The following is a 22,084-nucleotide window of genomic DNA, read 5'->3' as shown; positions in this document are numbered from 1 at the left end:
AGAAACAGGAATTGATGGCAAAGAAAGAGGGACATGCCAGAGGCAGAGCTTTGGATCAAGCTACAGGCAGCGTATGTGCAATGCTGCCAGTGCTGGGTCTAATAGAAGACTTTAGGGTAGAACTGGCAGGAGGAGGAGGGATTGAGAGGGGGACAGATGCCAAACCTCGGGTGAGAGAAGGGAGTGAGCTGCAGACCCGCAAGCAGTACTGGAGAGGACCACTGGTGGAAGCTATGGCCAAGGCTGTAAGCTTCCGCAGCCATGAGAAGAGCTTGGTGCTGCTCACCACCACGTTTGTATCATTCTCGTGAGGAGGAAGGGAGGGAGGAATAGGTGCTGGACAATGGGAAAAAGAGAGAAAGAGATAAAGGTTCGGGGGGAGGGAGAGGGAGGGAAGGAAGAGAAAAGAAGAGATGTTGGATCTAGGGATGGAAGGGAAGGGGGATGGGATTTGATGTCCCGCCTTTCTATGGTTACAGTCAAAATGGTTTACATATTATACACAGGTACTTACTTTGCACCTGGGGCAGTGGAGTGTTAAGTCACTTGCCCAGAATCATAAGGAGCCACAGTGGGGAATAAGTAAATAAAATACCTTTAATTGTGTGATTAATCACCATTAAAAATTTTAATCAAAATTCAACCCTACTAAATAGATGAAACCAAGGAAAACCACAGTATTGTTGCATTTCCAGAACTACTTTGCACGTGTAGTAAAAGGCTTTTGCAGAAAGCTCTGATTTGTGCTAAGAATAGGTTATGTTCCTGGTTAACAGTAAAGGATCAGGGATTTGATATACTGCTTTTCTGTGTTACAGTCAAAGCAGTTTATATAATATGCAGGTACTTTTCTCTGTCCTGGACTCACAATCTTTAGGTTTTTGTACCTGAGACAGTGGAAGGTTGAGTGACATATCCAGGGTCACAAGGATCCTCAATGGGAATCAAACCCAGTTCTCTAGGTTCTCAACCCATTTCACTAACCATTAGGCTACTCCTCCACTCCAGCCCACAGTAGTCTACTCAGATAAGACTTGTTGCAAATAACTTCATTTTCCCAAGATTTTCATTCATGAAAAGTTTCAGTAGCCAGCACTACATCAAAAAAGTGTCATGTTTTTCCATTTTGAGTTTTACAAATTTCCTTCTCTGAAATTGGTCATTACCTTTCATAATATGCACCCTGTCCAAAACAGTCTTGCTTCTGGGGTGGGGAGTCAGGTCTATTTTGTATTAGGATAATTCAAAAGTGTATTATTGTATTTTTAATACAACATCTGTGTATCAATTATTGCACTCTTATTACACCCACTTGACAATCCAGAATTAGTTGGTTAGAAATAATTCTCATCTTGCAAAGATGCCCCTTAATGTTATGTTCGTATATAATGGAATAGTAACATGTCGTTAAAATAATCCTACTGTGAATTAGTCATATTATTTCTTAATCTGTTGTAAAGAAAAAAAATTTCCTTGCTGTATTACTTCAGAGCTACATTTTAGCCTTGGATTTAAGTAAATTAATTACAATAGACTAAATTCTAAATGTGCAGATAGCTTTATAAAGCTGTTCTTTTAAACAATGTGGTTTGTGCTGTTCATATAGATTACGCCTTCTAATCTTTCTTAGAACCCCTGCCTTCCTTTTTATATAAGCTAACGTATGTCATTAATTGCAGCATTGTATACATGGTAATAATAAGTAGCACTCGGGTGCAACTTCTAGGATACTACCAATTGTAGAAACGGCTTTCAAACTTAAGTTTATTGAAAGTTTTCTGATGTGTAGTGGTATAAGACATTATGAACTCATTTTACAAAGCTGTGGTAGTGATTAGCAGCAGAGAAAATGCAACCATCCCATTTCATTTCTGTGGGCTTTGTCACATTCAGCGCACGGTAATCACTACTGCGACATTGTACAAGAAGCCCTATATATGTAATTTGTCTAAATGACAGAGGTTTGTGGTACTTTTTGATGAAATAAACTGTTGTCATTTAAAGTTTATGCCCAAGTCTATTGCAGTTCTATTAGTGCCCAACTTTGTCTCCTATATAGCCGGCACACCAGTGTCAACTCATGCTGACAGCAAAAGGAGGCCCTCATCAACCCAGGCAACCCCAGTTGAGGGGGCAGAGCCCTACTACTACTATTTAACATTTCTATAGCGCTACTAGACTTACGCAGCACTGTACAAATTAACATGAAAAGACAGTCCCTGCTCAACAGAGCTTACAATCTAAATTGGACAGACGAACAGACAGCTAGGGGTGGGGAAATTGCAGTGGTAGGGGTGATAAGTGAGGGTGTTGAGTAAGAGAGTCCTGGTTAGGAGTCAAAAGCAGTAGCAAAGAGGTGGACTTTAAGCCTAGACTTGAAGACAGCCAGAGACTGAGACTGACGTACTGGCTCAGGGAGTCTATTCCAGGCTCAGGGAGTCTATTCCAGGCATAGGGAGCAGCGAGATAGAAGGAACGAAGCCGGGAGTTAGCAGTGGGGGAGAAGGGGGACGAGAGGAGACATTTACCCAGCGAACGGAGTTCACGGGGAGGAGTGTAGGGAGAGATGAGAGCGGAAAGGTACTGAGGAGCTGCAGAGTGGATGCACTTGTAGGTCAAAAGGAGAAGTTTGAACCGTATGCGGATAGGGAGCCAGTGAAGCGACTTGAGGAGCCCTCAGCCACATAGGCTGCAGGAGAAGGTCCTCTGCAGTTGAAGAGGGTAAAGTCTTTATGTACATAAAGAGGCAGCCAACATCAAACTGTGTGGCACTAGCTGGAAGTGGCTGCTGCAGGCAGTGGCATAAATTCCACCCAGTCAGGTACTACAGGGTGCCAGGGAAGGAGGGAGCACACTTATAGCCATTCCCCAGTGGATCCTCCCTGCTTTGGGAGCCCTTTCTGATTTATTTGGGGCCCTTAATTTAGAATTTTTATCACTGGGTGGTCATTGACCCTGCAGGTTCCAGCTGAAGGAGGCAATGTCATCTGCCAGAGCTTGCGATTTGTCAGGTCATAATTTCTTCTGCCCACTTTGTTGTGTTTGTAAGAGAAAAGTCTGAGGTGGCACCATTAATCTTGTGGGCAGAATGGGAAAGAAGTGACTTTAGCCTGTGCTCGCAGGGGAAGGCCTAAGGTAATGACATCAACCCATGGGGCACAAGGGGGGAAAGGAAGGTGATGTTCTCAGCCAAACGGGAAGAGGAAGTCTGAGGCAGTGCACCTACTGGTAAAGTGCCACTACCTTTTAGAAGGTTTGTACTGGCAAATTGCCAGCTACTGAAGTGCCCACAGGTGAAATGCCCAGTTAAGCATTTCATTCTGAAAAACATGGCAGCCAAGAGAGAGAGAAACAGGATGATCTCAGAGAATTTCAGAATGAATGGGACTGAGTCTTACATGTTTTAAGTAGGTTGCGCTAGACTCTATGCCTCGTTTGCAACAAAAACAATTTCCAACTATAAAAATGCAAATCTAGAAAGATTTTACAAAACGTTTGTTGCAAAGTACCTAGCTGATGAGACAGGATAAAAAGCTATTGAAAAACTCCTTTATAAATTAGTGTAAGAGAAGTATATACTGTATTTACCAAATGGGTAAAATCATCAAATACCATCTCTAGTGCTAGCTTTCTGGTAACTCAAGAAATTATTATGAAGAGGTCAAACAAACAGCATCTGTTGAAATTTGACTTGGAAAGCTTTTGCAGTTTCCAGAACCAGGGCTGAAACTTCTGCCTGAGTGACAGCAGTAGGAGACACCACTTTGGAAGGAAACTGTAGTGGACTATAAGTATCAAGCCCATAGGTGCAGCTTTGTCTTTGGCTCTTGCCTCTTGGCCACTATAACATTAACGTAAGAGGAGCTTGTGCCTGGCTAATATAGTCAGTGTACAAGGAAGAGAAAGAGTGAGGAACCCAGTAACAGAACATACCAGCTGCAGCACTGATTTCAAGAGAATCAGAATATTAGCACTTCCAAGGAGACAGAAGAAAAAAAGACAATGGAAATCATCTATCCAAGAGAAGCATCAGGACAGAGAATCCCAGGGAGGAAGGGTCAAGCTACCAGGACTGTATACCTGCAGGCCCAAAGAGCCCACCTCACTGAGAAACCATTGACTTCATAACAGTCTTCCTTGGAAATGGGATCCATAGAGAGAAACAGCTGTAAAAAAAAATTTCACAAAGCACTTTTTCTAAGGCAGAGGATTCATCATAGCTACTACTGCTATTACTACTAAAGAAACTGTAAATATAGAGAGATCGTAATCTTGTGCTAAGAACGTGTGTGTTTCCCACCTTTTACCATCCAATATGTAACTTAAATCATCCTAATTACAAAATCAAAATATCTCAAACACTGACTGGATTGCAGTCATAATGAATTGACATAATCGGCCTTTCCCAGATAAGCATAGCTTGCTTAATACATACAACTAACCCATAGGCTAGTTAATTCTTTTCTCCATAGATGTGTGTGACTAAGTAATTAGGCCTTTAATTGTTTCTTAAAACAGAAGTATCTGTCACATCCATCGCTCCCTCCGGCTGCTCCTCCACGGGGAGCAGGAGCCGGCGTCCTCCTCTACGAAGGCCGGCCTTCTTGAGGCCACGGAGGTGAGCTGGGGCTCGCCGGGATGATGGCCGCCCAGTCCGGGGCCGGAGGCCGGCGATCGCGGCTGCCGGACTATCGATCGCCGGCTACGGGGGCTGTGTTTGCGCCAGTAAGGGGAATGGCGCCGAGGCGCAATGGCCGGCGTTCCCTTCATTCTTGGGTGCGGGAACCCCAAGCTCTGCCTCAGAGGAGTTAGACTGGAAGGCCAGCACGATAGACCCGCCTGGGAGGTCGGTCAGAGCCAATCAGAAGAGTTCCGTCGATAACCAAGTTCTGATTGGCCGGCTATGTCTACAGGGGCTGGGCGGCTGACTGCCGAACAGTATTTAAGGAATGAGTCAGAGGTAGGAGGTTGCTTCAGGTTCTGTTACCCGAGGCCAATCTCCGTGGTTCCTGTGTTCCGTTGATTTCCTGGTGTTGCTGATTTTGGACTGTTTCCTGGTTTTCTCTGCTAGTTGCCTGCCTTGACCTCTTGCCTGACTCTGACTACGTTGTTAGCTGCCTGCCTCGACCTCTGGCCCGACTCTGACCACGTTGTTAGCTGCCTGCCCAGATCTGCTGCCTGTTTGTGGACTCTCTATTCCATCTGCCCGCTTCTCTCCTGGTTCCAGTCCAGGTCAGTCCGTCAACCCCGTGGCTCCTGAAGTCCCGTTGACCGCCTGCAGCTGGGGGCTCAACCCTTGGTGAACGGCGGTCGCCGCGGGTGAAGACTCGGGGTTGCCCGGCTGTCCTTTGAGGTCCTTCGGGGCCTTACGGGACCTAAGGGCTCACCTTCCTTGCGGATAAGACAAGTATCAGATAATAGTGGGAGGAGTGGCCTAGTGGTTAGGGTGGTGGACTCTGGTCTTGGGGAACTGAGGAACTGAGTTCGATTCCCACCTCAGGCACAGGCAGCTCCTTGTGACTCTGGGCAAGTCACTTAACCCTCCATTGCCCCAGGTACAAATAAGTACCTGTATACAATATGTAAGCCGCATTGAGCCTGCCATGGGTGGGAAAGAGCGGGGTACAAATGTAACAAAAATAAAATAAAAATAAATATCCTGGCAGGTGAGTCCATCCTTTCAGCCCTGCAGTCAAGAAAGGAGCAGGCTCTTGTATCTGCAAAGTGAGTTGTCTTTATCAATGGTAGTGTAAAAAAAAATGAGTACCTTCAGATCTCAACAGTCAATTTGGTTGATAAAGTTTCAGTACCATTGATAAATAAGGTGCCTGCTGTATCAATTCTTTGTATATCGGCAAAAATATCTTAAATCGCACTCTTCCATAAATTGGCAACTAGTACAGTTCACTTAGTACTGTCATAATATGTTGAAATTCGAGAAATACCTGATACCAAACAACCTGCCATGTTCTACACTATCTGCAGTGGTTTAAGCATCAGCGTCGGCAGACAGAAGTACAGCGAACTGCAGTAAAAAAGCTTTGATAAAATGCAACATTTCAACACAGATCCAAAGTTCTCTCTACATTACATTGGTCTTAATGTTCCCAATAACTGTTTTTTTTTTAAGTTGCAGTCTTTCAGAACTATTCAAATGTGGGGCTTCAGAGAAAGTACAGAATCTAACACAACCCTTAACCAACAAGCTTAGTATGAAGTGGTAATATCTTGATCACATACATAAACATTGATGGATAATATTGGCAGATAAGCATGGCCAGCAACTAATATTTTCTTCTTGGGTATATTCAGTGCAAGCTTATTATCATGTTGCCATCCAGCAACTTGTGCAAAAAACTCTTGTAGTGTATTCAAAGCTGCATCCAAGGAAGAGTCAAATGGAAAAAAAGAGCAGAATGACATCAGCATATATTCTGTAATGTACATTCAGCTCTTCTAATTTCCATCAGACCGGGCCAAGATACAAATTCAATGTAAGTACAAAGATGAACCTTGTAGAACATCTGCAATCAAAGAAACTGACGGAGATATGCTGTTATCTAGTGTAACCTCGTGCCTTCTCCCTGGCCAAAAGGATGCTAGGCTGCATAGAGAGGGGTATAACCAGCAGAAGAAAGGAGGTGTTGATGTCCCTCTACAAGTCGTTGGTGAGGCCCCACTTGGAGTATTGTGTTCAGTTTTGGAGGCCGTATCTTGCTAAAGATGTAAAAAGACTGGAAGCAGTGCAAAGAAAAGCTACAAAAATGGTATGGGATTTGCGTTGCAAACCATACGACGAGAGACTTGCCGACCTGAACATGTATACCTTGGAAGAAAGGAGAAACGGGGGTGACATGACACAGACGTTCAAATATTTGAAAAGTATTAATCCGCAAACTAACCTTTTCTGGAGACCAGAATGTGGTAGAACTAGAGGACATGAATTGAGGTTGAAGGGGGGCAGACTCAGGAGTAATGTCAGGAAGTATTTTTTCACGGAAAGGGTGGTAGATAGGTGGAATGCCCTCCTGCGGGAGGTGGTAACATAACATAGTAACATAGTAAATGACGATGGAGATGAAAATGGTAATGGAATTCAAACATGCATGGGATAAACACAAAGGAATCCTGTTTAGAAGGAATGGATCTACGGAATCTTAGTGGAGATTGGGTGGCGACGCTGGTAATTGGAGAGTAAAACCAATGCTGGGAGGACTTATACGGTCTGCGCCCTGATTGTGGCTGAATAGATATGGATGGACTGGAGTGTAAATTTTAAGGGGCTTTGATGTTAGCTTCAGAACTTCTAGTACAGGAACAGTGCGGGACAGACTTTTACGGTCTGTGCCCTGAGAAAGGCAGGGACAAATCAAACTCTGGATTGAAAGGTGTAGTCTTGGACTGGGTCAAGGCATTTCTAACATAACAACATAGTAAATGACAGCAGATAAAGACCTGATTGGTCCACCCAGTCTGCCCAACAAGATAAACTCATTTTACATGGTATGTGATATATATACCATGGGTGGACCAATCAGGTCTTTATCTGCTGTCATTTACTATGTTGTTATGTTAGAAATGCCTTGACCCAGTCCAAGACTACACCTTTCAATCCAGATAATTGGAGTCGTTTGAGTATCATATGATTTATGTGTCTATAACATGTAAATCACTTTGGTTGTACCACAGAAAGGCAGCTGACAATCTCGCGAAGTACTTCAATGAGAAAATCATACAACTGCGACTCAAAATACCTGTCAGCACCATTGAATACGCCGTACTCCTTGAATGTCTAGATCCAGACCCTGGTGAATACCCAGCAGATAGAACTTGTACCAACTTCGAGATGCTATCGGAAGATCTCATATCCCAAACGCTTAAAAGGTTCACAAAATCTCAATGCAAACTAGACATATGCCCAAACAACCTTATGACATCGGCCCCTCAACAATTTATAACAGACCTAACGAACCACTTGAACTTTATGCTACAAAATGGACTCTTCACAAAAGAGAAAGGAAACATTCTACTCACCCCCATACCCAAAGACGCAAAGAAAAGTGCTAGTGAGCTAACCAACTATAGGCCAGTAGCATCCATTCCCTTAATAACCAAACTAACGGAAGGGATGGTGACTAAACAACTCACAAACTATTTAGACAAATTCGCAATACTACACGACTCCCAGTCAGGATTTCGGTCTAACCACAGCACTGAAACAGTACTAGTTACCCTCATGACCAAATTCAAACAAATGATTGCAACCAGCAAGAACGTTCTACTTCTACAATTTGACATGTCTAGCGCCTTTGACATGGTTGATCATGGAATATTACTACATATCCTTGAGTACTTCGGAATTGGAGGCAATGTTCTCAACTGGTTCAAGGGGTTCCTAACCACACGCTCATATCAAGTGACATCTAATTCGACTACATCAGCCACATGGACACCTGAATGCCGAGTTCCACAGGGATCTCCCCTCTCACTGACCTTATTCAACTTAATGATGATACCCTTGGCCAAACTACTATCAAATCAAAACCTCAATCCATACATATACGCAGATGACGTAACGATCTACATCTCATTCAAACAAGATTTAAAAGAAATTTCCAAAGACATCAACCAAAGCCTACATATCATGAAGTCATGGGCAGATGCATTTCAGCTGAAACTTAATGCAGAAAAAACCCAATGCCTAATACTCACCTGTCAACATAACACGAACAAATTCACCACCATCAACACACCAAAACTGAATCTTCCAATTTTGGACACCCTAAAAATTCTTGGCGTCACCATTGATTGACACCTAACACTTGAGAGTCACGCGAAAAACACAACCAAAAAGATGTTCCACTCAATGTGGAAACGAAAAAGAGTAAGACCATTCTTCCCAAGGACCGTCTTCCGTAACCTGGTACAATCAATGGTACTCAGTCATCTAGACTATTGCAACGCACTCTACGCTGGCTGCAAAGAGCAAATAATCAAGAAACTTCAGACAGCCCAGAACACTGCAGCTAGACTCATATTCGGAAAAACAAAATACGATAGTGCTAAACCCCTACGAGAGAAGCTGCATTTGCTCCCACTCAAAGAACGCATCACATTCAAATTATGCACCCTAGTTCACAAAATCATTCATGGTGATGCCCCAGCCTACATGTCAGACCTGATAGACTTACCACCCAGGAATGCTAAAAAATCATCCTGCACATTCCTCAATCTTCACTTCCCCAACTGCAAAGGTCTAAAATACAATAACGCATGCGTCAACCTTTTCCTACATGAGCACACAATTCTGGAATGCGCTGCCGTGCAACCTAAAAACAATCTATGAACTAACTAACTTCCAAAAACTTCTGAAGACCCATCTCTTTAACAAGACATACCATAATGATCAACACATGTGAACTTCCCCACATGTATCAAGAACTGTATTACAATGTTAACTGCTATATTAATATCATGTTCTACCACTACCATGTTACCCAAGATCTTTCTGTAATACCAAATGTCTAATTTCTACATATTTCCACGATTCATGATGTATTGTAAGCCACATTGAGCCTGCAAAGAGATGGGGACATGTGGGATACAAATGCAATAAATAAATAAATAAATAAATATACTAAATGCATTGCCAATTACCTTAAGATATAATGATAAGTGATATAGACTTCAAAAGAGGTGTTACAATGGTCTAATCCCTGTCAGAGGCATCCAAAGTGGATAGCAGTGAACCCATATTGAAGGGATCTAAATTGTCACCTTTATCCAGGAAATCAGAGTTGCATCAAGACTACCCATTCAATTACTTTTGCTAGTACTAGAAGGGACAAACAAGGTTGATAATTAGGCAGGATCTAATGTATTTTTTATGAGGATTGTATGGTTGCCAATTTTAGGCGTTCAGGAAATTGGTCAGATCAGAGAGAAGAATTCACGATCAGCATTAAGATGGGTACAATATGATGTTTCATATGCTGCAATACTGATAGTGAACAATGTTCTAGGGAGGCCTGTGTAGGTCTCAAATTATTCAATTACTGTGCTTATCTCATCCTCACCTACTTGCCCCCAAACTTTCCTATTTACCACTAAATGCTTGCCAGTATTCTTGGGGGGGGGGGAGGAGGAGGGGTTGCAAGAACTATCAGGACTCCAGTAACTTTATCAGAAAGAATGATTAAAATCAGGAGAGAAAGCATCAGTTATAGGACGTGAACATTTTTCTGTAGTCAGAAAACTAACTTTAAAACAGTTGAGGGCTCTTGCAACCTTCTGCTGGATAATAAGAATTTCTGACAGAACAAGCTCTCTCTCTCTCTCTCTCTATGTGTGTATATATGTGTGTGTATATATATATATAGCCTCAATTCATATAACTCATGAGAATCTGTATCATTCCCTTAGCTTCAGTCCAGTAATGTACAATAGATGAATCTGAGATTGTGCAAGGCACACTACTTTTTTCTTTGATGCAAGGTTTTCAAACATCACAGAGGTATGTATTCCAAAGGGAAACCGCTTCTGTTACTGACAAGCTAGCTAAATTATCTAATTGTGGTGTCCATAATTTAACAAGCAAAGAAATATCATATGGTGGTCGTACCCACTTGACAAAACAGTGCTCAGCCTCCTATTTGATAGGCTTTTGATGGTTTAATGAAAAGCAAATACACGCATGATCAGGATTCCTGCCAAGATGATGTCTGAGTAAGATACACCCATGGGAGCTCATCTTACCTTCAGGTTTCTGCTGTCGTGTTGAGAATTTTCTCTGCTTGAGAATGGGCAAGAGGAAGGGGGAAAATCCAGGGTTTATCCCTCTGTAGCCAGTTCTACCCCTCCGCTCCATCAGACAATGTTGGAGCAGTTCAAAGCCCCAATGGTAGCTGAATTGGCAATACCCTCAGCTCTATTGGCGGAAGCACCCACCAGCAGCAGTATGATTGGGGTCTTTTTGAGCACTGTTGAGAGAGATCAGTTCCTCAGCAACCAGGAAGATTTGTTGTAGGAGAGGAACGGAATGCAGGTGGTTCTGTGGTGCCTGATCTGTCAGAGGGTCCACCTGCAGCATCATCCTCCCTTGTGCTTAAGGATTCTACTGGATATGGAAGACAGCTTCTTCAATTGTAACAAATTGTGAGGGGAAGAACTTTTGCTAAAGGGGAGAGCCTTGCTGAATGTGCTGTAAGGGAAATTTCAAGACCAGCTGTAGTGACGCTTGAGTCACTCTGGGATGCAATACCGGCCCTCAGTTCTTCATTAAATTATTTTTCTAAGAACTCTAGTGAAGAATTTAGTCTTGTTTCTGGGGCAGTTGTGGAGCAATCCCGGGCGATAGAGAAACATACCACCTGGATAGGTGCTTTTGGAGGGGAAAGTTGGAACCTTGCAAGTATTAGGACATAATATGGTTAAAGACAAGTTATCTTTGCACCAGAAGATTGAATATTTGGAGAACCAGCCGAGAAAAAATAATTTAAGGAATTTGAACTTCCTCAAGTCACTTCTGATCCCCCCCCCCCCCCCCCCCCCCCGGAAATGTTGCAGAAGTACTTTAAGGATTTTAAAATACCTTCAGAAGCTTTACTACTGATTTGCCATCTAGACCTTCCCATCTCTCCTTGGAGCTCTTTTAGATATTTAGTTACTGAGGGTCCTGTTCTCATGCGTCAGGTGAGAAGGTGCTCGCACATGCACGGTGGGACTGCTGCCAAAAGCCTCTTAAAGATATAGTGCGCTGGGCAGCATCTGCACCAAGCTCTGTCAGGATGATGTCACCCAAGTGTAAGGCTACCTGTCCTGCTGTCCTCTGAGAACCCTTGCTACAGGTAAGTAACTTTGCTTTCTTGACACCTTTTGTATAATTCTAACTTCTGCTAGGTTGAAAGAATAAAAAAAATACAACTTAAATATTTTCAGTTACTTTGCATAGAATTTAGCCTTCTGTTTTGCTCAGAGTGCACTGAACTTTTTGTAAAGACCATGTATATATACTGCAGGAATCTACATGTTCATAATGTAAATTTGTAAGTATTCTAAGAAGTAGGTCAGTTGGATATGTGAGTTGCTTTGAAAAATTAGATCTGTTTTCTGTACTAAGGCCTGAAGTCATGCACCTCCTGTTAAGACTTGAGAGAAGGTCCTCTAAGTTGCCCAGCATATGATAGGTGCAGGGCCTGTATATGTGGCCCTGTTAAAATCTATCTTAAAGAAACAGCTATCCTGAAGCATTTGTAAGTTTGCAAACTGAGTTTTAAAATATAGTACTCGGTGATATTTGGATAGGGTCCAAGTGCAGGGTTTGAGCCTTGATCTGAGGCCGGTACCTTGATTTTTGGTTGAGATTGAGAATCTACACAGTATGGAAGAGTTGATAGGCTGCAAACCTAACTGACCAAACTGAGCAAATGACAGTGCAATAAAGCAGGAGGATTAATTAAACCTCCTGCTAAAAATTCCTCTTTATAAAAAGCATAATTTTTAAATCCACACAAGCTATTTAGACGCTCCAACTTAAATTGCCTATTAGAACAAAAATCACAGTCCCTTGGAAACTTACTCATGTTCTTTGAAGTATTTGTATGTTTCAGTCATTTTCAACACTAAGACTTTATTTTCTGTTTGAACAGATTGACTATGAGAGGAAGAAAAAAGAAGATGGAAAACGAGCTCGGGCTGATAAACAGCAAGTTTTGGACATGCTTTTTTCAGCATTTGAAAAACACCAGTATTACAATATTAAGGACTTGGTGGACATCACAAAACAGCCTGTGGTATTACTCTTTTTTTTTTTTTTTTCATTTTTGTTAATCTATTTTGAGATTTTTGTTGAAGGTTTCTCCTGTGAAGTATTTGTTGATAAGTGTGGATTTTTTTTCATATTTGAGTGTATAGATATATTTCATATTTAAATATAGGATTCTTACAATCCTGTGTTAATAAGGAACTTTGAATCAGCATGTACATGATTAAACATATTCAATTACATATGAAGGCCCTTTTTAAATAGGTTGTTGAGAGGGAAATTGAGATGTCCAGGTCAGGATATGCTCCATTTTCCCTTTATTTTACAAAATGTTCTGCCAAATGCGGACCCTTTGAAAAATTCCTATAAGGACACTGGCAAGTACACAAGTATTTGCTGATATGTCCAGCAGAAACAATAATTTTTAAAAACACCATAAATAAAGATCACACCAAGCTTTTCAATGCATGTTCTTGCAGCCTGAAACATTTTGAATTCCTGGTTGCAGTAACAGTGGGACCCAAGTTGAACCCACTGTTTTAAAAGGAACCAGTGATGGGAGAGGTGCCCAACCCCTACCCTCCTGCCATCTTGATTGATATCTCCCCCAAGACTTACCCAAAATGAGTGGTAATAACTTCTTTTTAAATCCCCCCTTCCCCTTTCTTACTGGGATTCACTGGTGTCCGGTGAGAGGCAGGAGTGATCCCTGAGTGTTCCTGCCCCATCAGCACTCAGGTTCAAAATGACATCTCAGAAACCGTAGCACATGTCTTGTACTACTACTGCTAGAGGTACCATTTTGAACCCAGGTGCTGATAGGGCAGGAGCATCCTGGGATCATCCCCACTAAACAAGGAGAGACCCCTAGTAAGAACTGGGGAGAATAAAGTGATAAGATATTGGGGAGAAGGTGGGGAGTTTATGTAGGTTTTTGTATCTGACATTGATTTAGACCCCAGGTTTAAACTGGGAGTGGGCAGTTGCGGGTGCCTCAGGGAAGGTGCAAACACCAACAGATGTATTAATTTTTATAATAGATAAGAAGTAAATACACATTGTTGTGGCACATTCCCCCCCCCCCCCCCCCCCACACCACCACCACCACAACTACCATGCACCCTTTATATTAATGCATCCCAGGGATATACATGTGCAAATAGCAGCTTTCTAAAATCACTATTTGTACATATATGTAATCTAGACAGGTAAATATTGGTATTTACATTACTACATGTTTTAATGAAGAAAGTATTGATGGCTGATCTGGTGGCTCTGAGGCTAAATCTTGCACATTACCATAAGAAGTCGCTGTTTGTTTCTCTTCTGCTATCTGGAGTTGGAGTTGCTGCAAAGGCAGTGTTCAGGCAGTGTTCACAGCCCCAAGGAGGTGAGAATTATTATCACTGTGGGAGAGTAAGACCTAGATAGTAGGAGTTGGATCTTGTGGTTGTAATGTTCCAAAGAGAGCTAGACTCTATGGCCCCCCAGCCCAGGATGGTTGCTACTGTGATCTAACAGAATGTTTGGCAGGGGAATATAAAAATAGGGAGGAATTCTCTAGGTAGTAGAAATTAAGGTTCATATCAACAGATCTTACCCTGCTTCCTTATCTAGGTAAACAATAAGAACATAAGAATAGCCATACTGGGTCAAACCAGTGGTCCATCTAGTCCAGTATCCTGTATCCAACAGTGGACAACTCGGGTCACAAGCACCTGACAGAATCCCAACTAGTAGCAAGATTCATGCTACTGAACCCAGAGACAAGCAGTGACTTTCCCCATGTCTATCTCAATAGCAGACTATGGACTTTTCCTCCAGAAACTTGTCCAAATCTTTTTTAAACCCAGATACACTAACTACTGATATTCTCTGGCAATAAGTTCCAGAGCTAATTCATTGAGTGAAAAAATATTTCCTCCTGTTTGTTTCAAACAGTGCTTTTTTTGTAGAAAAAAAGGTGCCGGTACTCATTATGGGCGGGGTCACCACATATGGCTCCACCCCTATGATAGCCACACCCACATTAACCACACCCCTATACCAGCCATGGCGCATATAAACAGACATCATTGAAAATATTATAGTACTATAGGAGAAAAAAATAACGTGATTTTTTTTCATTATAAATAATCTCTGTAAGCTCTTACAGCTCCAGTATACCCAGTGCAAAATAAGACAACCAATGTAAATTCTCAAATTGGACATATTACAAACACTAAAATGAAAATAAAATGATTTTTTTCTACCTTTGTTGTCTGGTGACTGTTTTTCTTTCCATATTGGTCCCAGTCTGTGATTCTGCTTTCCTTTGTTTTCGCTTAACTCTTCTGTGCCATTTGTCATTTTTGTCTCCTTTTTCTTTGCTTTCTTCAATATTTTTCAGGCTCTCTCTCTGTCCAGATTTAATTCATTCTTACTATTCATTCTTTAATTTCCTTCATCTACCTGTGGCTTTTCATCTTTTCCTCACCCTTGTTCTCCCCATGCCCCTTCCTCTTATTCTCCAGTCTTTCTCTATTCCCCTTTTCCATCCAGCAGCTCTGCTTTTTCTCCCCATCCTTCCAGTGTCTCCCCTATTTCTTTCTGCATTCTTCCATCCAGCGTCTTCCCTCTCTCTCTCTCCCCATCCTTCCATCTGTTTTCCCCCTCTCTCTCCCCATCCTTCCATCTGTTTTCCCTCTCTCTCTCCCCATCCTTCCATCTGTTTTCCCTCTCTCTTTCCCCATCCTTCCATCTGTTTTTCCCCTTTCTCCCCAATCCTTCCATCTGTTTTTCCCCTCTCTCCCCAATCCTTCCATCTGTTTTTCCCCTCTCTCTCCCCATCCTTCCATCTGTTTCCCCCTCTCTCTCCCCAATCCTTCCATCTGTTTTCCCCTCTCTCCCCAATCCTTCCCTCTGTTGTTTTCCCTCTCTCTCTCTCCCCAATCCTTCCCTCGGTTTCCCTCTTTCTCTCTCTCCCCAATCCTTCCCTCTGTTGTTTTCCCTCTTTCTCTCTCTCCCCAATCCTTCCCTCTGTTGTTTTCCCTCTTTCTCTCTCTCCCCAATCCTTCCCTCTGTTGGTTTCCCTCTTTCTCTCTCTCCCCAATCCTTCCTCCGTTGGTTTCCCTCTTTCTCTCTCTCCCCCCCAATCCTTCCCTCTGTTGGTTTCCCTCTTTCTCTCTCTCCCCCCAATCCTTCCTCTGTTGGTTTCCCTCTTTCTCTCTCTCCCCCCAATCCTTCCCTCTGTTGGTTTCCCTCTTTCTCCCCCCAATCCTTCCCTCTGTTGGTTTCCCTCTTTCTCTCTCTCTCCCCAATCCTTCCCTCTGTTGGTTTCCCTCTTTCTCTCTCTCCCCCCAATCCTTTCCTCTGTTGGTTTCCCTCTTTCTCTCTCTCCCCCCAATCCTTCCCTCTGTTGGTTTCCCTCTTTCTCTCTCTCCCCAATCCTTCCCTCTGTTGGTTTCCCTCTCCCTGCCAAGTTTCCCGCGAACGGCGCGAAGTTGCGACGCACGCAGCACCAGCCCCTATTTCCGGCCGCTGCTGCTTCTCCTGTTGTTGAGCAGCAGCGGCCGCTACACAAAGAAAAAGAAGATTAAAAAAAAATTTAAACCTGGCTGAAACGCGGCACCCCGGCACTATAGACAGCCATTAGGCATTGACTGTTGCCCCGCAGCTGCTCCTCCTCTTGCCTCTACGTCACTGCCCCTGGAGGAAGACCCCGGAGGAGCGCAGTGATGTAGAGGCAAGAGGAGGAGCGGCTGCGGGGCAACAGCCAATGCCTAATGGCTGTCTACAGTGCCGGGGTGCCGCGTTTCAGCCAGGTTTCAATTTTTAAAAAAATCTTTTTCTTTGTGTAGCGGCCACTGCTGCTCAACAGGAGAAGCAGCAGCGGCCGGAAATGGGGGCTGGCACTGCGTGCGGGACATGGACTCACGGGGCGGGGGGAGCAAAAAAAAAGGTGCCGGTACGCCGTACCGTTGCGTACCGGCACAAAAAAAGCATTGGTTTCAAAAGTATTACCGTGTAACTTTCATGCGTGTCCCCTAGTCTTTGTACTTTTTGAAAGAGTAAATAATCGATTTATATTTATCCATTCTACACCCCTCAGTATTTTGTAGATCTCTTATCATATCTCCCCTTAGCCATCTCTTTTCCAAGCTGAAGAGTCCCAACCTCTTAAGCCTTTCCTCATATGAGAGGAGTTCCATCCCTTTAATCATTTTGGTTGCCCTTCTTTGAACCTTTTCTAATTCTGCTATATCTTTTTTAAGATATGGCAACCAGAATTGCATAAAGTACTCAGTGTGTGGTCTCACCATAGAGTGATACAGAGGCGTTATAATATTCTTTGTCTTATTTTTCTATCCTTTTACTAATAATTCCTAGCGTTCTGTTTCTTTTTTTGGCCGCCACCACACACTGGGCAGAAGATTTCAGTGTATTGTCCACGATGACATCTATATCCCTTTCTTGGTTGCTGACTAGTAGGGTGGAATCTAACATCAAATAACTATGATTTGGATTACTCTTACCCCCATGTGCATCATTTTTCACTTGTCCACATTAAATTTCATCTACCGTTTCAATGCCCAGTCTTCCAACTTCCTATGGTCTTCCTGCAATTTTTCACAATCCACATGTGTTTTAACAGCTTTTGAATATTTTGTGTCATCTGCAAATTTAATCACCTTACTTGTCATTCCCATTTCATCATTAATAAATATGTTAAATAGCACCAGTCCCAATACCGATTTTCCTGGGGCACTCCACTATTCACCATCCTCCACTGAAAGAATTGGCCATTTTAACCCTACCCTCTGTTTTTTATCTATCAACCAATTCCTTATCCACAACAGAACATTGCCTCCTATCCCATGAATTATTAATTTTCTCAGGAGTTTCTCATGAAGGACTTTGTCAAATACTTTCTGAAAATCTAGATACACTACATCAACCAGCTCACCTTTTCCCACATGTTTATTCACACATTCAAAGACCTGAGGCAAATTGGTGAGGCAGGACTTCTCTTGGCTGAATCCATGTTCAGTCTGTCCCATTTAAACCATGTTTATCTATGTATTCAGTGATTTTATTCTGTATAATGGTTTCCACTATTATGCCCAGCATTGACATCAGGCTTACCGGTCTGTAATTTCCTGGATCACCCCTGGATCCCATTTTTTTAAATAGGCATTACATTGCCACCCTCCAATCTTCAGGTACTATGGATCATATTAATAACAGGTTACAGATCACTAACAGCAGATCTGCAATTTCATATTTGAATTCTTTCAGTACCCTGGGATATATACTATCCAGTCCAGGTGATTTACTACTCTTTAACTTGTCAGTTTGGCTCAGTACATCTTCCAGGTTCACTGAGATTTCTTTCATCTGCATAGTTACCCTTGAAAACCCTTTCTGGTACAGGTCAATCTCTTACATCTTCTTTAATAAAACCTAGTCAAAGAATTCATTTAGCCTCTCTGCTATGGCCCTGTTCCCTGAGTGCCGTTTTACTCCTTGATAATGTAACTGTCCCACATGTTCCCTCACAGGTTTTCTGCTTCTGATATACCTGAAAAAGTTTTTACTGTGAGTTTTTGCCTCTGAGGTAAGTTTCTCTTCATGTTCTCTTTTGGTTCTTCATTATCAGTGCTTTGCATCGAACTTGCCAGTGCTTATGTTGCTTCTTGTTTTCTTCATTCGGGTCGTTTTTCCATACTCTATAAGATAATCTTTTGTTTCTAATAGCCTCTTTCACTTTTCCCTTTAACCATGCTGGCTGTCGTTTGCTCTTCTTTCCACCTTTATACATCTAGTCTGGGCTTCCAAAATGGTATTTTTAAACAACATCCATGCCAGAATTAAAGTCCTAACCTTTGTAGTTCAGCCTTCTAGCTTTTTTTTTTTTTTTTTAACTATTTTCCTCATTTTATTATAGTTACCATTTCGAAAATTAAATGCTGCTACAGTAGATTTCCTTCGTGACTGCACTCCAGTTTTATTAAGTCAAGTTTGATCATGTTATGATTACGGGTTTGGAAAGAGTGAAGAAGTGATACACGTCTACCCGTTCCACTCCACTCATTATTTTATACACCTCTATCATATCTCCCGTCAGCCATCTTTTCTCCAAACTGAAGAGCCCTAGCTGCTTTAGCCTTCCCGTCAGCCATCTTTTCTCCAAACTGAAGAGCCTAGCTGCTTTAGCCTTTCCTTGTAGGGAAGTCATCCCATCACCTATATCATTTTCATCGCCCTTCTCTGTACCTTTTCTAATTCCACTATATCTTTTTTTGAAGTGTGGTGACCAGAACTACACACAGTATTCAGGTACTGTCGCACCATGGAGCGATTCAAATGCATTATAATGTCCTCATTTTTGTTTCCCATTCCTCTCCTAATACCTAACATTCTACTTGCTTTCTTAGCCACCACAGCCGCACACTGAGCAGAGGTTTGAACATATCATCAATGATGACAACTAGATCCCTGTCCTGGTCGGTGACTCCTAATGTGGAACCTTGCATCACGTAACCATAGGTCGGGTTCCTGTTTCCCACATGCATCACTTTGCACTTGCTCACAACTTTGAATAACTGTGTCATCAGCAAATTTAATTACCTCACTAGTTACTGCCATCTCTAGATCATATATAAATATGTTAAAAGGCAGTGGTCTCCAGTTAATACTAAATTCATACAAAAAATGATCTGACCAAGGAATTTCAGACCAAGTACCATCCAAAAGAACTATATGTGAGCAGGAAACAGATTTAGAAAAAGTAACTAGATCTAATGATGACCTTAAGGGTATTTAGGTATTTTTATTACTTTGTATTGTTTTTTTTTAGGATCCCCTCTATAGACCTAAGTAGAATATTTCTAAGAGCTAATTACTGGCTGATAGAGATGCCCTAATTAACTTTCTAGCTCTCTAATTGGTTCAAGGGCCTATAAATCAGATATCTGACCAGAGATGGGTGAGATGAAATTAAAATCTAAACTGAGGTTTTCTGTGACCATCAGCTCTGCTCTACACTGTGTTAAACTCTAGAACAGTCCCTTAACTTCTAGCCTATGGAATAGAGATTTTAAATGCTAAACAAAGAAGCAAAAAAAAAAACCCTATTCCTTAAACTGCCTTTGCTAAATAAGCAGAGTAATTTAAAAATAAAGACACAGAGATTACCTATTTAACTCTACCTTTCTCAAGTTTAAAAGCAATTTCCTAGCAAATAACTTACTAGTGAAGTTCTGTCCTAATCCCCTAAGCATATTAGAGTATAAGGACATTTTATTTATTTATTTGTTTGTTACATTTGTATCCCACGTTTTCCCACGTATTTGCAGGCTCAATGTGGCTTACATAGTACCGTTAACGGCGTTAGCCAATTCCGGTCTGAAACAAATACAAGGTGATATTGTGGTAGAATGAGGTACATATATGGTAGGTACAATTGGGGGGAACTTAGAGAGGGAGAGGAAGAGTCAGGTAATGTCCATATCGGTCTTTGGTTTCATTGTGTCGCAGGTATCCAGGTATTTTTATGTTGGGTCAGTGGGGTATGCTGTTCTGAACAGGTCTGTCTTTAGTGCTTCCTGGAAATTTAGATGGTCGAATGTAGTTTTTACTGCTTTTGGTAGTGCGTTCCATAGTTGTGCACTTAAGTAGGAAAAGCTGGATGCATAGGTGGATTTGTATTTGAGTCCTTTGCTGCTTGGGTAGTGGAGGTTTAGGTATGATTGTGTAGATTTTGTGGTGTTTCTGATTGGCAGGTCGATGAGGTCTGTCATATATCCCAGTGCCTCGCCGTAAATAATTTTATGAACAGTCGTGCAGATTTTGAAAGTGATACGTTCTTTGGTAGTCAGTGCAGTTTTTTTTGGAGTGGCTTGGCGCTCTCAAAACTCGTTTTTCCAAATATAAGCCTGGCTGCTGTATTTTGGGAGGTCTGAAGCTTCTTTATGATTTGATCCTTGCATCCTGCATAGATTCCATTACAGTAGTCTGTGTGGCTTAGTACCATTGACTGTATCAGGTTATGAAATATTTCCCTCGGTAAGAATGGTTTCACGCGTTTTGAGTTTCCACATTGAGGAAAACATTTTCTTTATGATGGAATTTGCTTGGGTCTCTAGTGAGAGATTACGGTCGATTGTTAATCCTAGAATTTTCAGGCTGTCTGAGATAGGGAGGGTGTATCCTGGGGTGTTAATGTTTGTGGGTTTGTATGTATTGTATTGGGATGAGATGATGAGACAGTGTGTTTTTTCTGTATTGAGTTTTAGTTGGAATGAATTTGCCCATGAGTTCATTATGTTTAAGCTGAGCTTGATTTCGTTGGTGATTTCTGCCGTCATGTTTGTAGGGGATGTATAATGTAGCGTCGTCAGCGTAGATAAATGGGTTTAGGCCTTGGGTAGATAAGGTCTTGGCTAGTGAAGTCATCATGAGATTAAAAAGGATCGGTGATAGTGATCCTTGCGGTACTCCGCAGTCTTGTTTCCACGGTGACGATATGTTTGTTTTTGATTTCACTTGATATGTTCTTGTAGTTAGAAAACCCTTGATCCATTTGAGAGTGCCACCACTGATTCCGAAGTATTCTAGGAGTCTTAGCAGTATGTTATGGTTAACTATGTCAAACGCACTTGACATAATACAAAGGATGCTATACATTAGGAAGCAATTGATTAACTAACTGCTGCTGGTGGCCAAGGTGGTGATTGCAGTTGGTTAGAATTCTGTGGTGGTCCCCACACTTGAGAGGCGGCAGGCTAAAATGTAGAACATCATGATAGTGGAGGGGCTGACAACAAGGGTGAGGGAGAGCTGGGAATATTATCAAAATTGTGGAAGCCCTTTATATAGTGTACAATATGCAAATAGCCAGGATGGAGAGTTGTTGTAGAGGGCTGAGTGGTACAGTGGGAACATGTGGGTGTTATGCTCTCATCTGTAGAGGGAGAGGTGACTGGAGTCCTGACATTTGTAAAAGGTGTAAAGAATGTTTCCAAACATTTGTTCTAATTGGGTGATTTAGACCTGAGAAAGAGCAGGATGCACAATGACAGTGGTTGACTTGCACGTATATAGTAGGGTAGAGGGTTAGGGTGGTTACTTGGTTGAAGTTTAGGGAAATTGAAAGAAAGGGGGGTGGTCAGGCGAAGGTAAATTGAAGTAGTACGGCATAAGCAATCGGGCCTTGGATGTTTGCTATATGAGTTAAAATAGGCATTCTGTCCTTTTGTAATAAGTCAAAATCAACAGATTGTATTGTATGATGTTCAAAATGCTTAAGAAAAATAAAGTTACAAAATAAATAGTAGGCAG

General features: G+C 42.0%; 1 protein-coding gene across 1 annotated transcript in view; it reads left to right on the top strand.

Annotated features, from left to right (window-relative positions):
* GTF2F2 (general transcription factor IIF subunit 2) overlaps nt 1-22,084 on the top strand; it is a 231,303-nt gene that overhangs the window by 177,841 nt on the left and 31,378 nt on the right. Inside the window, exon 8 of the mRNA XM_030200520.1 lies at nt 12,648-12,791. Within this exon, the coding sequence (XP_030056380.1) occupies nt 12,648-12,791 (144 nt within the window). The remainder of the gene's footprint in view (nt 1-12,647; nt 12,792-22,084) is intronic.

The sequence above is a fragment of the Microcaecilia unicolor genome, chromosome 4, assembly GCF_901765095.1.
Source record: "Microcaecilia unicolor chromosome 4, aMicUni1.1, whole genome shotgun sequence".
NCBI lineage: Eukaryota > Metazoa > Chordata > Amphibia > Gymnophiona > Siphonopidae > Microcaecilia > Microcaecilia unicolor.
This window is presented reverse-complemented; position numbering and strand designations above follow the sequence as displayed.